The sequence below is a fragment of the Lutra lutra genome, chromosome 10 (genome assembly GCF_902655055.1).
Source record: "Lutra lutra chromosome 10, mLutLut1.2, whole genome shotgun sequence".
NCBI lineage: Eukaryota > Metazoa > Chordata > Mammalia > Carnivora > Mustelidae > Lutra > Lutra lutra.
The window spans coordinates 85,766,688-85,784,313 of record NC_062287.1 but is presented as its reverse complement, the minus strand read 5'-3'; the positions used below and the strand labels follow the sequence as shown (position 1 = coordinate 85,784,313).

The window sequence follows — 17,626 nt, the reverse complement described above, 5'->3', positions numbered from 1 at the left end:
AGGTTATACAAAACATGTTTTATTAAGTACAATTTCATATTTATAACATTTAAGATTACAAATGTGATTAGATATTTAGGATACATAATTTATTCTTAAAATATATAAGTTATATACAGACATTAAAAACTCAGTCTCCAAAATACTCAATAAAGATGTCTGGATGACACTTATAAAACTGACCTAGCAATTTTTTCTTCTCTTTGGCAGACAATTTTGAATCCTCATCAATAGTCTTTAGTAAATTCATTAGTTCATCCTTGGTTGTCTTCTGTGTATGGTCAGAATAATCACTTTGATCAATTCTCTGGCAATATATGTATCCTTTAAGATTAAAAGTAAAAAGTTCAGTTAATCTATCCTGAGAGTAAAAAAAAAAACAAACAATATTTTTACATTTATATTCTTATTCCCCAGTTTGTAAAATGCATTGAAGATGCTAAACACTGCTGAGTCTCTAACGCTGGTCAACTTACCTTTTTGACATAAGGACACTCTCTGCTAAGTCTGGATAACTCTGAGGAGTTTTAAAGTCTAGTTGAAGTGCAACTACTTACAACAAAACACTTTCAAATAAACACTAGGGATTTACCTTTGGAAGATCATGAAAATTTTATTTCTCAGATTACCTGTGCTTCTATTTGGATCTCTTCCTTTCTGAATGGCCATGAGTTTAACACTAACAATTTTATGTAGAGTTCCTGGAATCTTAACAAAAAAAAAAAAAAGAGAGAGAGAAAAGGGACACAAGAGATTATTCAAATGATTTTAATCCAGTTATCTACTACATAAACTCAATTTAACTACTTTCAGAATTTTACCTTAAAAACATCTTTTTGATGGTCCATTAAAAAGAGTACGAGAAGATCAGTTTTGCCTTTGGATAAATTTTTATTGTCAACAATCGCTTTTGAGAATATCCTTTTCACAACCATTCGGTTGTCACTCTATAAAAATAAAACAAAACATACCCAACAGTGTATATTTAAAAGAATGAGTTTAATAGGGGCACCTGGGTGCCTCAGTGGGTTAAGCCTCTGCCTTCAGCTCAGGTCTTGATCTCAGGGTCCTGGGATTGCATTGGGCTCTGTGCTCAGCAGGGAGCCTGCTTCCCCCCAACCCCCCGCCCCTGCCTACTTGTGATCTCTCTCTCTCTCTCTCTCAAATAAATAAATAAATAAATAAATAAATAAAATGAGTTTAATAGAAGAGGCAATGTTGAATATTAATAGCCACTATTCATTTCAGCATACTTGATGCCAATGTGAAATAATTTGATATGTGAGTCCTGTAAGTATTAAGACTACTTGAATACAATTCATATTTAGACAAAACACTTACTTCTTTCTGTAATTTAAATTCAGAAGGATGTGCTGCAACAGCCATGAAATACAGTAGTCTTCTAAATTCTTCTCTATTTTGGGAGTCCAGAAGCTTTAAGAAGAGCTGAGTGGCTTCTAATGCTATTTCAGTCTTCCCATTCACTTCAGCCAAAAGAAAAAAACTGCTTTTAATTTTGACCAAATATGACTATCAAAGGGAACAAAATTCAAGGTAAAGCTGAAGCAAAACACTAAACTAACTCAAAACTATTTTCAAAAGCAAAACCAAATAAAACGACTAGGAATTATAATAAATGACCAATGCCAACCGTCAAGGCAGACTCCTAAATCCTTATATAATCATTTTAGGATGTTAAATCAAGCTCTTGGCTTTGTAAATAAACCCCCAGGCTGCTTTTCATTAATCCAACACATTTCAAGGGTACACTATGTGTAAAGTAGTGATATATCCAACTCTACCTGAGAAAAATAGAAAGGAGTCTTTGAAACCCCCAATTTGTTTTCAACAAACCATGTGGAAGTTGGGCTCATTGGTAGCGGGGTAGAGTGTCTGCAACTTTGAAGACAATGAAGTAGGGGAAGTGGAGGTGTTGGTAGAGCCTTCTAAAGAAGAGAACTGCCACACTAGACCTATTAAACTTCCAGTGAATGAGGGCAGCTTTCTCCTGTGCCAACCAGAAGTTCCTGCATAACTGGAGAGCTTGCTAAAGCCTCCTTCCAAGTGAGCCCTAGGAGTTTTGGAATAAACATACTTTCCATGGATTAATCCAGATCCATTTTGAGCTTGAAGTAGTGCCATTTTGGTTCATTTGGAGGATAATTAACTTTTTCCTGTTTCCTCCAAAAGACAAATTCCAGTATCCAGTAAGATCTTACTTACCTAAGAGTTCTGCAATGCCATTATGAACATCAGATAAGTGATTTAACAGAGGTTCCCTACTACTGTAATATTTCCCAATGGCATCAAACAGAAGTTCTTTCACTAAGTCTATCCTCTCTGGTTGCTCAGGAAAGTTTCTGCTTATGTCCACCACCATCTGGTCTGGAAGGTACTCTAAGCAGTCAGTTGCCGCAGAGAGCCATTCGTCTTCCCTACGGAGGAGAAGAGATTTAAAAAATTATCTGAATTATTTTAAAAAGCAAAGAATAACAAATATACACACAGTACCTAATGTACTACCTCTTTCAAGTCTGCCATGAGGATAAATTTTCATAGACTTAGATATAGATATGTGTAATTCTTTTTAAAATACAGCTAGATCATGTATCACAGACAAAAAGTTTGGCTTCATAGATCTTCCTTTTTCTTCTTGAAGAGGAAACAGAAGCTATCCACTACAAGACAAACTGAAAAGGATATCAAAATTCAAACTCTACTCTTAAAATGCCACCTGGGTAACCTCAGAAAAGCAGTGCCTTTCAAGAAACAGAATTCTAGAATAACTTCTAGTACTCAACTTGGTAATATGCACTATATATTTATATGTATTTTGTATACGGTTTTAAAAAAGAACAATCATGTGCTCTACCGCTAGGAATCAGGACAACAAATTCTGCCAGCACCCAGAGGCATTACTTCGGGCAGGTCATGTCAGCTTTCTGCACATCAGCTTCACCAAGGTCATTGTTAAGATGCAGTGAGATGATCTCTAAGGTCACTTCTAGCACAATTTCTAACTCTGTATTTAAAATGTAAGGTAATTATAAAATGTTTTCATATGTTGCTTCAGGTTGTAGAAATATGGGGCGCCTGGCTGGCTCAGTCGGTGGCTCATGCACCTCTTGATCTTGGAGTTGTGAGTTCAAGCCCCTTAACAGGTGTAGAGATTACTTAAAAATAAATCTTTAAAAACACTAGATTATAGAAATAGGATTTAAATTATTTCTTTTTTTACAAGAATTATAGGTATGCGGGGCACCTGGGAGGCTCAGTCAGTTAAGTGTTCTAGACTCTTGATTTCAGCTCAGGTCATGATCTCAGGGTCAGGGGACTGAACTCCACCTCTAGCTCCACGCTGAGGGCGGAGCCTGCTTAAGATTCTCTCTAGCTGGGGCGCCTGAGTGGATCAGTGGGTTAAAGCCTCTGCCTTCGGCTCAGATCATGATCCCAGGGTCCTGGGATGGAGCCCCGCACAGGGCTCTCTGCTCAGCGGGGAGCCTGCCTCCCCCCCCCCCCCCGCCACCAACCCCGCCTGCCTCTCTGCCTACTTGTGATCTCTGTCAAATCAATCAATAAATAAATCTAATTTTAAAAATGAATATAAAAAAATGATGAAAATTACATCTGATTTTGTTCTTCAATTTCCCAAGTCCTGATAATTATCAACTAATGCTTATCTGATGCTGTGGACGGAAGAATGCAAAAGATTATCTGAAAACCACCATCTATGACTTCTCCTACAAACACCCTCAAATTATTGAGACAGATGTATTTCCACATACTGAGAGTCACTGTAAGCCTTGAGGATCCCTCGATCCAGATAGTTACTGCTGTTGACCAAGTCAGGTTGCCTCTTAGGCTGAGGAACTTTAGATACAACCTCTTGCTGTTTGAGTAAGGAGTCGAGAAGTGGAAGGTCTACAAGCTGCAGTAGACGTCCAATTGTTTCTTCTTGCCATACTTCATTAATAACTACACAGGAAAAATGACAAAGTAAAAAGTAACAATATTTACTAAATGCTCACCATGTTATTTGCTCAGGCAAGTCTAAGGTATAAATTTGTGGCAAAAGAAAAAAAAAAAGAAGAGAAGAGAAGAGAAAAAGGAAAAAAGAAGAGGAAAAGAAAGTCAATCTTATTTATGAAGTGGTTTCATAAAACAATTCAAGATTTGTTTAAAGTGTAGGAGAACAGACTTTGGACGACAGGAATTCTTTTCATTCTTTTACTGTAAAACCAATATGGCAGAGATAAGAGATCAAGTCATATAACATGTTAATAAGGATTTTGGAAGAAAGAATGATTCATTATTCCATCTGAAAACTGGTCTGAAACTATTGGCTCCAGATTATTCCACTCAGGGTTTCCACAACTGGGATGGGGGAGGGAAGGTGGAAATCGGTCATTAATCTACATTCCATTGCCACAGACAAGGAAGAACATAAGAGTTCTGTTTATGTTTTAATGTGATTTTCAAAATTTTATTTAACCTAATAAAATGTTAGAGAAAGAAATATCTGAGAGCATATTTTAAATAAATAAAAATCTGCACGCAAAACACTGCAGATTTGAACCTCTGCCAGCTGATAGGACAAAAGTCAGTGTTCAAGAGTTGCAACACTGATCTATTTGTTAAAGATAATAGACCTCTGTTAAAACTTAATATAAACAGCTTTAATACACAGTGTACTCTTTCTTTGTGCTCTGAACATTTAAATTCTAATAAAGGCTAAGACTGAAAAGTTTTAAGTAACTTATTTTATCTGAAGTTGGTCTTCTATTTCTTACTTGTATCATCTTTACTTACCTTGGGGAGACAAGGTTGCAGAGATGTTTACAGGAGGGGAGTTAGTAGGCTTTAAACTCAGATTTTCCCACAGATCCTCTAAACTTGCTGATTTGATATCAGATGACTTAAATAATGCACCTGAATACCTAAAATGAATTTATTTTTTAAATTACTGTTTATGATTAAGCCCAGAGAAATACTTTACTATCAGAGAGCTGAGTTTCTACAAAGTTCATGCATTTCAGAGCAAAAACACAACAAATGCAAATTCTAAGAGTAGAATACAAAAATATCCACCTTCTCTCTCAAGCCTAAGTATACATATGCTAAATTTTCCTTTGAATATTCAGATTTAAGTAATTGGATGACTAAAATTTTGATCTCCAATTTTAAAACATAATCTAACTTTAACAGCTTACTGTTTTTAATCACTCGTCTCTATTTTGGGGGCATTTTTTGGTGGATAGGGCTCATCATTTTCCACATATAGACCTATAATCCTTTATCCACAATTGTGAAACCCCAAAAGCTGTGAGAAATCTGAAGTTTATTCAGAACTCAGATTGTGACAAAACCTGTCCCGCCCGCATAGTCTTCGCTTATCCCAGTTAGTAGGACTATTTTGTTTACCGCAGAAATATTACTGCATTTGGTTACCAGATGCTCTCCCAGATCCATTGAGGAGGGCCATCTAATATATGGTCTATGTACAAAATTATCTTTTTAAAACCTCCAAAGTTCCAAATTTCTAAATGCACGTGCTTCCAATGGTTTCAGATAAAGAATATGCACCTGCGTTTGGAAAGCAGTGATTTTGCCGTATCTTACCCTCACATTTCCGTCCTATATAGAGAGGTAAATGTTATCATCTTTTAAATAGAGTGTTGAAAGTTAAGACATTAAGATATTTGAAACACTAAATACACTAAATTTGATACATGGTACACAAAAAATAACTAAAAGTTGGTAACACTAAAACTCTTTGGGTGAGATCTGAATTAGAAGAGCTTCGGTTACATGGTCACCTCTACAAAGTTTTGCTGAAAGAAATAAAAGGGAAACGTTTTATTTCATGACAAATAACCAAGTTAACATACTTATCACCAACACCCATTTCAAGCACTGGGCTCTACAGGTCTGTCCCCCAGTGTCCCTTGACATGATTCCTTCCCCCCCAATGGAGCTCACTATACCCTCATCTGCAGACGGCAATGCTGCAGTAGTTTCCTAACTGGCTCTCCTCGTTAGGCTGTCCATATGGCTGCCAGGATGACCTTTCTAAGATACACTGTCATTTTCTGTGGTCTCCCCAACATCTGTATGATTGATTGCAAATTCCTTATGTCATATGAAATCCTCTGCATTCTGGGTCCCACGTACCTTCCATACTTCACATCTGCCATGTCCTGGATTCCAGTGATAACCCACTTGCCTCCCTTCCTCCCTTCTTCCCTTCTTCCCTCCCTCCCCTTTTCTGTTGTTCTTTGTGTATAAACCCTCTTACATGTTTTTACACTGTGATTGTGAATTGAAGCAGGAAAAAAAAAAAAATCAAAATCTGTTGATTATTCTGCTAAATATAAAATATGAATAAGTAGGAATTCTAGGAGATACCAAATAGAAATTCACTGTATCCTGTCAAATATTCCCACATTAGCCCAGTTTACAGTTTCCAAAAGAACATAAAGCCGGTCAGCCTCTCGCTAAAAAGTAAATGAAAGCCTGCCAATATCCCCAGGAGAGTCCAACATTTCATACGAACCTGGAAGGCGAATATAGTTTATTCTCTTTGCCCGACTGACTGTCTTGGCTAGGTACAGTTGTGAATCTATAAAGGCTGCAACTACTATCTTCAAATGTAGGTTTCTTGTCTTTGCCAAAGACTTTGGTTGGAACTGCTTCAAATACTTTGTAGTCCATAAGTGCCTGACACACTCTCACCACTTTGGCCCGAGGAATATCCACATCGCCGAAATATTTATTCTGAATTAGGTGAGAGAAAATGACATCCACAGCCTCTGAACCAACGAAGCAGTCATTGTGTCTTTTTAAATGGTGTCTTCGCCTCTTCACTTCCACCTGTGTTTGCAGAGTGTTTATAATGCTGCTCCACACATAGGTGGCTCCGAACGGTTTCTGGGCCACACTGAAACCTGCAATGGGAAAAACACAGAGTAACCTTGTTCATTAATAATCAGGTCCAAGCAATCCTTAAGCAAAAAGTGGCAATTTCCGAAGCTGTTAATGAGGAACAGTTATGAGGTCAGCTTGTTGCCCAGCTTCTCATCAGCAGTGCCTACTGTATGGTGAACACTGTTCTGTGGGCTAAGATACATCGGTGAGCAAAACAAGGTCCCCGTTCTCACGGACTTCTACTTTGTGGGAAGATACAGACAATATGCGGATGGTGGACGAATGCTGGGGGTGGGAGTGAGGGGCGGCGGTGGTAATAAAGCCTGGTGAGGAGGAGAGCACTATTTTGGAGGGGATGTCTGGAAAGATCTGACAAGGTGGTATGTGAGCAGAAGCCGGAGTACAACCAGGAAGCAAGCTGTGCAGATATCTGGGGAAAGGGCAGAGGGAGCAGGAAGAACAAAGGCCCGAGAAGCGAGTGCACTTGGCCAGGAGATGAGGAACAAGGCCAACATGGCCTGAGTGGGTAACCAGGGAGAGAACAGTAGGAAGTGGGATCAGAGGGGAGTGGAAATGGTCTTTGGGGTGGGGGAGTGCAGATCAAGTAGGTCCTTGCGGCAGTTACGAATTATGTGGAAGGAACTCTATGAAGTGCCTCACATGTAGACCATTAGCAACGCTATGAGGCAGATATAATCTCTATTTGAGAGATGGAAAACAGATGCACAGAGGTTAAGCGTAACTTCCAGACATACCGTAAGAGGTGCTACTGGAATTTCGCTCATGGTCTGTATCATTTTAAAGCATTTATCGGTAAATAGGTAGATGGACAGTTATACACACACACACACACACACACACACACACGAGTTGGAATAAACTAATATTTTTAAAGCTTCCTATTATGCAGGCTTAGGAGTTAAGTACTTTGTGCAGGGAAGACTGCTTTCTGCCCAACAGGAGCTCGCAGCCTACCACAAAGAGGAAAAGCACAGAAACTGAGCAAGATTTTAGCAAAACAGGAAAGAAAGAAAACATGCTTTCAAAGAGTTATCACATTTTTCCGCATTGTAATAAATGGATATTTGGCAAAACTACAAAGAAAAGGAGAAACAATTAAGAGGAAAAAAATGGACCTTAGTTTTAATAAGCTGATGGAACAGAGTCTAGCTAATCATCAGCTCTTTGGCCAGCTGGCTGGCTTGCCTTTTTTTTTTTTAAGATTTTATTTATTTGTTTGACAGAGAGATCACAAGTAGGCAGAGAGGCAGGCGGTGGGTGGGGAGGCTGGGGCGGGGCAGGGAAGCAGGCTCTCTGCTGAGCAGAGAGCCCGATTCGATGCGGGGCTCGATCCCAGGACCCTGGGATCATGACCTGAGAAGAGGCCTTAACCCACTGAGCCACCTAGGCACCCTGGCTTGCTCTCTTTTTACATAAACAGAGAGTATGCCTTTTTTTGTGTTATACCTTTCAGTGATCCTCGGAATACACAGTGGTTCTAATTTTTAAGCCCCCAGTTTTGTTAAGTGTATTACTTCCTATATTTTTAGGATACTCTGACAGAGAAGTTGAAAACTTATTACGTCCCTTAAGGTCATGTAAAAAGGAAAACTATGTATCAGTACAAATATAAGGAATAAGGGGAGCTATAACCAAAGAAACTGCTACCTGAAACTACCTTCCTGCCTTTTTAGAGAAAATAGAATGTATGAGATGAAGGTAAAGTTGAGTTCCTGAAAGACATTAAAACTCCATTTAATGTGCTAGAGTCATAAATTTTAAGTAGGTCATTCAGTCTTTTATATTATTTTTTTTAAACATTTTATTTATTTACTTGAGAGGGAGAGAGACAGTGAGAGAGAGCATGAGCGAGGAGAAGGTCAGAGGGAGAAGCAGACTCCCCGTGGAGCTGGGAGCCTGATGCGGGACTCGATCCCGGGACTCCAGGATCATGACCTGAGCTGAAGGCAGTTGCTTAACCAACTGAGCCACCCAGGCGCCCCCAGTCTTTTATATTATAATAATAGAATCCCAGTGGGTCATCACACTGTAGTCACTTACAGTGTCATTTCGTAGCTACTAGAAATTTTAACATCTTCACCATGAAAATTACTAACATACACACAGGCATACACATAAAATCCTTTACTATTTGTATACTTCCCGTACCAAAAGTAGATGGATAATTTAACTATCTACCAATTATTATTTTGGTTTAATAATCAGCAAGACTGTTTTTATATTTTAAAATTCAAGATACTTCATAATCCAGTAACAAACAAAGAAGGCAATAACTGATGCTAGTTTTCCAAATATCATGTGAACAGTTTTAAGGACTGAATTATGGAGAATCAATTAGATAAACCACACCGGTAAAAGATTTACTACCCGCACAGTATTTAGTATCTACTGAACAGAGCCAGAATGGAGCATTTGATGAAAGCTTAAAACCTGTCCAGCTCATTCCTGGTGTTTAGAACCCAGGAGTAGCTGCACTGTTTCCAGCCACAATAACTAAATAAAAAGAGTGTTCATAGTTAATATTCATTTTTTAAGATTTTGTTTATTTATTTATTTTTTAAAAGAGTTTATTTATTTATTTGACACAGAGAGAGAGAGAGAGAGAGATCACAAGTAGGCAGAGAGGCAGGCAGAGAGAGAGGGAGAAGCAGGCTCCCCGCTGAGCAGAGAGCCCGATTTCGGGCTCAATCCCAGGACCATGAGATCGTGACCTGAGCCAAAAGCAGAGGCTTTAACCCCCTGAGCCACCCAGGCGCCCTCATAGTTAATATTCTTAACTTCTTAAAATACTAGAGATTATAGCTGAGATTTAAATGAACTTAATGTCTGCTCTTTAGACTTTCCAAATATTCATTGTTATTAATAACAACTCATGTTTGAGTACTTAAATATGACAAGCTCTGCCTTCTCTTATTGAATCCTGATAAACTTTCTCTGAAATAGTTGTTAATAATCTTATTTTGAGGAAATTGAGGCTCATGAGTTAAACAAACCCAGTTTCACAGGTAGTAAATATATACTTTTTCTAGTTCTCAAATGTAAATATATTAAATCACCAGAGGGTTTTAGCATCAACTTTTCACTAGGATTAAGTGAAAGAGCTTTAAGTGAGCCAATGAGATTAGAAGAAACAAAAAACTTTAAGATTTGTGAGCCCTCCCCACCTCCAAAAAAAAAAAAAAAAATTGTGAACCCTTAACAAAGCTATTTAAAACAGCAGCCGTGGGCATCTGGGTGGCTTAGCTAGTTAAGCACCTGCCTTTGGCTCAGACCATGATCTCAAGGTGCTGGGATCAAGTCCTGCATCAGCCTCCCTGATCAGCGGGGAGTCTGCTTCTCCCTCTTCTTTTGCCCCTCCCCCAACTCATGCTCCCCCCCAATATATAAATAAAACCTTAAAAAAAAAAATCAGTCATTAAGTAAACCAATAAATAAATAAATGCCATAGCCATTAGTCCTAAAATAAAGTAGGATATCATAAATTCTATAATACATTCAAGCCACAGTACACAGGAGTAGGAGAGGAGAGGAAATTAAGATTCAAACTTGTAGAGATCAGAGGGCCTTTTAAGTAGCAGTGAAATAGACTTCTGGCTGGTAATGATATTAAATTTGAAACACCTCAGTCCTAAGAGTTGAGCTACAAGTAGATAAGTATAAAAATCCTAAAAATTAAAGCTGAGTCACTTACTAATTAGAGATCAACAAGACAACAGAAGGGGGTAGGAGGGAGGGGAGACAGAGCTTCAGTGACAAAGGCTAATCTTCAGAGGGGAAGTAAGAAGAATAAATTTCCGCATATTAACTTGCTGCTTAAATATGGGAAATCAGGAAGTTCTGCAGGTTGGATAACACAGTATAAAAGATTAAAGAACAGGTTAGAGCAGGATAGTAGGCACCTCTGAGCCACACAATGTTTCCAGAGTCCTCTAGGCATGATACAATTCAGCCCTTTCAGGTCCCTCTGTTCTCAATGACCATTAATTCCCAACATTGCATCCTGGGATATTTCCCCTTAAGCATCACCACCCACAGACCCAAACCAGCTCATGTTCATACAGATACTTTAATACATAACATAACCTGCACTTGACAAGTACATGTGCCAAAACCCACACCAGGATAACCTGTTTTTTTAATGCTGACTTCACCAGTTGAACATAGATCCCCCACATGCTGGTTTGAAACTTATTCATCATCATCGAAGAGTTGAAGGGAATATGGGTATAGCAGACCACGGCCCAGTGAGACAAATTACTGTGACTTCTGAACAGGATTCAAGAGACCAGAAGTAGACAAAGAGTGCTTTGTAAGTCTAGCATCAAATTTCAGCTTCAGCCTTGTCCCCAGCCCTCACTTGCATATGAGCTAGACATTTCTTTAAAAGTCATCACTATCTAATTACTAGTGATGCTCACCTTAAGCCAGGTGCCCTAGTCGGTTAGGCGTCTGGCTCCTGATTTGGGCTCAGGTCAGGAGCTCAGGGTTGAGAGAGGGAGCCCCACATGGGGCTCTGTGCTGGGCATGGAGCCTGCTTGAGATTCTCTCTCACCCTCTGCTTCTGCCCCAACCCACTCTCTCCCCCTTCTCTAAAATAAATAAATTAATAAAATCAGATTCAGCACTATCTGCGTCTTGATGCTTCCTGATTTCCTTTGGTCACAAATGTTCTAAAAGCATCATGATGAAAGGATCAAAGAGTCTAAAGATTAACTGCGATGACCTTGGATAAGAGAATTAACCTCTATAGGCTGGTTTCTTCATTCACTGATACAAGAGCTGAACACTGTGTTTAAGGGTGGTTTCAGGTCTAAACATCTGATTATAGGATTTCAGAGACTGAAATTCTACCCATTTCCATTTAGATATGGACATTGAACACCACAGAAAATATGGTAAGAAATGAGGAATAGGAACAAATGTGACTTTATAAAAAGCTTTTTGGAAGGTGACCTAACAAGAGGCTCAGAAATTGTTTTAAATTAGATCTATAACATACTGTGCTCATAAGCCCTATATAAATCTAGGTTAGTTAACATTCATTTTTCAAGCACTCATCTTTATTTGCTTGAAAGCAATACTTATTTTTCAAAACCAAGACCTGTCCTTTGCATGTATTTGAAATCTATCCAAAAAAGTTTACCAACCATAAAAAGAAGTTAAATTTCTGATACTGAACTCTGATATATATGTGTAATACTAATATCTTCCCTTCTACAAATACACACTAAATACTCAAGTTATTGAAATAATTCCTTAAAAGGTCAAGTCATAAGGCAGACATGTCAAGAAATTACACTTATTCAGAAGTTATAAAGGGATAATCAGCTTCAGCTATGATCTGCGGAACACATCTCCCACAGCCCTGCTGGTGAAACCGACCTAAGGACAAAAACAATTCTATAGTCACTTCAAATTAGTAGGATTATTCGCCTGAGAAGATCATACACACATTACAAAAGTGGATCCCAGTGCAAGGTAAACACACAGAGAATTATGAAAAAAAAATGCTACTTCTAAATGAACATGTAACAATCTCCTTTTCCTTCTTGGGCTTTAGAATGTCCCTACCCCACAGGAAAAAAAAAAAAAAAGAATTCAGATAGCTCATGTTAGACAATTTTCACAAAACTTGGACAGCAAGCTAATGCCTTTTTTTTTTTTTTAAGATTTTGTTTATTTGACAGATCACAAGTAGGCAGAGAGGCAGGCAGAGAGAGAGGGGGAAGCAGACTCCCTGCTGAGCAGAGAGCCCAATGTGGGACTTGATCCCAGGACTCTGAGACCATGACCTGAGCCAAAAGCAGAGGCTTAACCCACTGAGCCACCCAGGCGTCCCTAATGCCTTTTTTTCAAATGTCCTTACAGTTCGCAAAAGTTCAAATGATTTAATTGCCTTATAGACTGCCTATAGATTTGGTTATTCAACACTTGTGAGTGGTAGATGATTGCCAACTACTAAAAATTTTTAAAGGAGAGTTAATGCAGTGGTTCTTAGTGAATGATTTTATAGTCATCTAGATACCTGGCAATGTCTGGAGCCATTCTTGGTTGTCCCAGGCGGAGGAAGGGGAAGTGCTATTGGCACTTAGTGAGCAGATGGGCTAGGGACGCTGCTAAACACAGGCCAGCCCCCACAACAGAGAGAATGTCAATAGTGCCCACAGTTCAGAAAGTGTGGGTTAACTGAATAGTATTAGGACATGAAAACTTGTGTTAATGCAGCAGGCACAGCGCTCTTTTCTGTGGATACAAAGAGTAAGACCAAAGCATGAGTTCTGGAGTCCCAGATACCTGAGTTCTATTCTCGGCCCCATCTTTACTAATAATGCAATCCTGGCCAAACAGCCTAACTTTTCTGTTGCAAAACAAGAGCTAGGTCCACTTCCCTCAGTTACCGTGAGGATCACAGGAGACAATATACGCTAGGTGGCTACCATCAGCACCCAGCAATGAACAGACGTGTAACTCCAAACGGAGTGGGAAACTGTCACAATTTGGAAGAGCCTAAAGACTCAATGTAATAGGATATCCCCACCTTTTTAAAAAGATTTTATTTATTTGACAGAGAGAGAGAGACAGCAAGAGAGGGAACACAAGCAGAGGGAGTGGGAGAGGGAGAATCGGGATACCTGCTCTGCTCTGCAAAGAGCCTGATATGCGGCTCCATCCCAGACCCTGGGATCATGACCTGAGCCAAAGGCAGATGCTAAACCGACTGAGCCACCTGGGAGCCCCTGTAATGTAATATCCTGAATGGGATCCTGGAACAGAAAAAGAACATTAGGCAAAAATTAATGAAATCTGAGTAAAGTATGGACTTCAGCTCATAAGTATGTGTTAACTTTGGTTCATTAATTGTGACAAATGTACTATACAATGGTAAGATGTTAATAGTAAGGAAAAAATGAGTAAAGGGCAGATGGGAATTCTATATACCAACTTCATGACTTTTCTGTAAATCTAAATCTATTCAAAATTCTAAAAGTTTATTTAAAAAGTAAAAAGAAAAGGGAAGGTATCTTACTTCTTCCCTCCTCTGAACTAAGGGGACAGTCTCTACCTTCAGAGTTTATCCTTTAACTATTCGTACCACCTGAGGATGTCAGGCTTTAAACAGAATTCAATACATAAAGGCTGCCAGCAGATTAAGACAAGATGTGTCACATACCAGAGGATTTAACTCTTCATCAGAAAATAATAAATAAATCCTAAGTCATTTAGTCACAAGCATCTGCCTTCAGCTCCAGTTGTGATCCCAGGGTCCTGAGATAGGCCCCAAGTTGGTCTCCCTGCTCAGCAGGAGGCCTGCTTCTCCCATTCCCTGTGCTCCTCCCCCCATTCATGCTCGCTCTCTCACGCTCTCTCTCAAATAAATAAAAAAATTTTTTTAAATCCTAAGACATTTAGGATTAAAGAGAATTTTTAAAAAGATTTTATTTATTTATTTGACAGACAGAGATCACAAGTAGGCAGAGAGGCAGGCAGAGAGGAGGAAGCAGGCTCCCTGCTGAGCAGAGAGTCCGATGTGGGGCTGGATCCCAGAACCCTGAGATGAGACCATGACCTGAGCCGAAGGCAGAGGCTTTAACCCACTAAGCCACCTGGAGCCCCGGATTAAAGAGAATTTTAAGAATTATTTTTTTTCAAGAGGTTTTAAAACATTACTCACAGAACTGCCAAGATAAAAGAAAAGAACTAATCTACTGGACATTAACCAAAACCTTATGAAAAGAGATAAATGTAGAGAACTGAGATTTGGGTGTACAAATAAGCAGCTGTGACTGAGTGGGAAAAACCTGCTAGACACGGATACCAATATGCAATGCTTTTACTGTACATTGGTTTTGGTAGTCCAAAGTTTGCTTTCCTCTTGTGTGGTATTAGAGATGTCAAGCTAAACCTGAGACTGCCTCTAAAAAGAAGGCTGCAAGTAGGTAAAGGATGTAAAAGAAATCTTTTCTAATAATAACAATTTTAAAACAGGCTAAGAGAAGTATCCACAAAAGTAGGCATTGGCCCCTACTTTAATTGAGACAGATTAATGAGACAGCATATGGGAAGTACTTTGAGCTCCCTGGAAAAGTGATACCAGGTGAATTCAAAGAATTAGGTTACAGTATGAAGGGATAACAGGATAACACACCGCTTTCTTGTCTATACTGAAAGGCAAATATCTTCAAAGTATGTGCTGATGGCTAGCTTATAGCATTCACTTCTTCTAACTAAATCAGGTCCCCTGGTCACTACAGCCCGTTTAGGTGTGGAAAGAGTAACTATTCGGTAAAGAATGAAGAGTACAAAGCCGCTTGCAGCACACAGAGAGCCAGTCGCAAGAAACCAAGAAGCACAGGCTCCTATTACTGTGCTCCCTGGGACTGTGACAGGGAACTAAAGGGTGGAAGAGAGATTAACAAATGCTAACAGGCAGAGTTCCAACTCTAGCAAGCAAAACAAATAAGAAGAGGCGGTGGGCCCTTCTCTGCCCACTGCACCAGCCAGGCAGGAAACTGGTCTTTTCCTTGGGTTTAGATCTGCTTACCAGCACCTCAGCTCTTCCCTCGGAGAGTCGCCTACTTAATTTTGAAGATACATACTCCCTTATGCCATCTAAGAACCTGTTCACCAATGCCCAAAGCTCAGAACTGGTATTTCAGCTGTTAGAGAAGACAGGGCGCTACGGTTCTAATCACTTAAAAGTTGGTAATGGCTTTCACTCAGAAAGTAAGCCTAAAGACTTCCCAAGACTGTTTCCAATTTTGAATTCTCAAATGATGAATGAATCCCTTCTCTTCACAATGTAAAACAAAGAGAAATTCTGAATGTAGCCATCATATGCTTATCTGATCCTTTAAATTGGTGGAGAAAAGGTCAATATTATGATTGTTCTTAGAAAAGTAGCTCTCTATCACAATTTATTGGCATTTTGAAGATTAAAAGGAGTATTAGTAATTGTAAGTCGACACAAGACTGGAACCATTGAGATGCACCCAAATGACCTGAGTCAAGTCACTGACTACTGTCATCTTGAGGAAGGAGTCGATTTCACTAGTAGGTATTTTCCAAAGGAAACGTTTTTGCCGGATAGGGAACCTACACCCCACACAGCAGATACAGAAAAGGGTAAAGTTGTATCTGCTCTAGAAAGAAAGAAAGGAAAAAAAAAAAAAAAAGGCTGTGTTGTGTGAATATCTTTACTTACTGAGTTGTAATATGCTAGGATCAGAATTTTAGAATTGGTTATCCCTTCCGTTCATTTGTTTGGACATTCAAAGAAAGCAAAAGGCTAAGCAAGCTGTCCCCAAAGATATGATTAAGCTGGTTGGCAGAATTCACCAACGTCTCTCCTAATGTCACAAAACCATTAAAAAAAAAAAAAAAAGTTCAAAACTTCCATTCACTGAAATACTCCAGTAAAAATCCAGAAAATTTAACGAATAAATACTTTTAATGCCAAGTTCCTTCCCATCGAGCAAAAAACACTCATCACTCCCAGGAAGTCTGGAGAACAGAGTGGGCAAGAGAGACGCTCGGTCCCTGGCCATATTGTGCGGCCGAGGTTCGCGCTTGAGACAGAAGGCAAAGAGCCATCGAGGTCCGGAGATACTCGCTAAGCGTAACGACGTGGAGCCTGTCTGGAGACCGAGTGAGAACGCCTGGCACGCAGCGGGCCACTGACGAGCGCGCGGCGAAGTTCAAGTTGGGGAGCTAAGTAAAAATCTGGGCTGTGAGGGCGGCGGGGTCTGCCGGCCGAAGCCCACCCGCCGGAGAGGGTTCTAATTCGCCGACACTGAGAGGTACCCGCCCGAGTGGTTACAGCTGCGCCGACTCGCTGGACCCGGCGGGGTCCCGGTCCAGCGCGAGAACCGCAGCCTGGGCCCCTCTCCCCCATCGCCCCCCAACCCGGGCCGGCCCGGGACCCCCTACACGCCCGGGACAGGGGTCCTCAGCACCTACCCGGAGGCCTCTGCGCCGGGCTATGGAGAGCCGACAGGTTCAGCGCCACCGCCTTCTCCCGCACCGTAGCCATGGCCGTGGCTGCCAGGTTGCCAGCACCACCGACTGCGGCACGGTAAAGTCCGCGCCCGCCGCTCCGCCGCCAGTTAACTGGCCCAGGACGGGGCGGGGCGACCATCAGGTCCCGCCCCCGCCCGCCCAGGGCGCCGCGCGCCACGGGTCACGTGGCTGTCGAAGAAGCGTGTAACCTGCCGCCCGGGGGCCGGGAAAAGGTGCGGCCTCCGCGGTCCTTGACTGAGCTACTCACTTGTGATGTGGGAGATAGCCAAGCAGGGAGCACTTCGGTGTGGGCCCCGTGACTGGCGCCGACACCTACGCGACCCGCTTCCCACCGTGGCTCGGCGCCTCCTAAGCGCGGGCAGCAGTTAGCGTCCGGCAGGCCCAGCCCACCTGGGTGCAAACCATGTCCCGCCGTTGATGAGTTTTGGGACGCAGCAAGTGGCTTAACAGCTCTGTGCCTCAGGGCCCTCACCTGTGACGTGGGGTTTGTTTTGTTTTTTCTTTTTAAGTGGGCTCCACACCCAGCTTGGACTCCCAGGGGGGCTTGAACTCAGGACTCTGTGATCAAGACCTGAGCTGAAACGGAGTCCTTAGCTTAAACGACTGAGTCTCACACACACCCCTCCGGCGCCCTTGGAGTGGTGTTTGTTGTTGTTGGGGTTTT

At 40.8% G+C, this 17,626-nt stretch overlaps 1 protein-coding gene across 1 annotated transcript; it reads right to left on the bottom strand.

Moving 5' to 3' along the window:
- DEPDC7 (DEP domain containing 7) lies at positions 1-17,064 on the bottom strand. The gene is made up of 9 exons (XM_047693470.1): positions 16,903-17,064; positions 6,554-6,944; positions 4,810-4,937; positions 3,786-3,975; positions 2,224-2,435; positions 1,342-1,484; positions 822-947; positions 630-708; positions 1-324 (listed from the first exon to the last, which is right to left on the bottom strand). Exons 1-9 carry the CDS (start codon positions 16,973-16,975, stop codon positions 131-133), a joined length of 1,536 nt encoding a protein of 511 aa, XP_047549426.1. The 5' UTR covers positions 16,976-17,064; the 3' UTR covers positions 1-130.
- Positions 17,065-17,626: the final 562 nt, after the last annotated feature.

Excerpts from the sequence above, each read along its gene's own strand:
- DEPDC7 (XM_047693470.1), bottom strand. The coding sequence starts at position 16,975 with ATGGCTACGGTGCGGGAGAAGGCGGTGGCGCTGAACCTGTCGGCTCTC. Across the intron at positions 3,976-4,809 it reads TGCAACCTTGTCTCCCCAAG|TTATTAATGAAGTATGGCAA; the intron begins GTAAGTAAAGAT and ends TTTCCTGTGTAG. Across the intron at positions 1,485-2,223 it reads TGGCATTGCAGAACTCTTAG|TGAATGGGAAGACTGAAATA; the intron begins GTAAGTAAGATC and ends TTTTGGCTGAAG.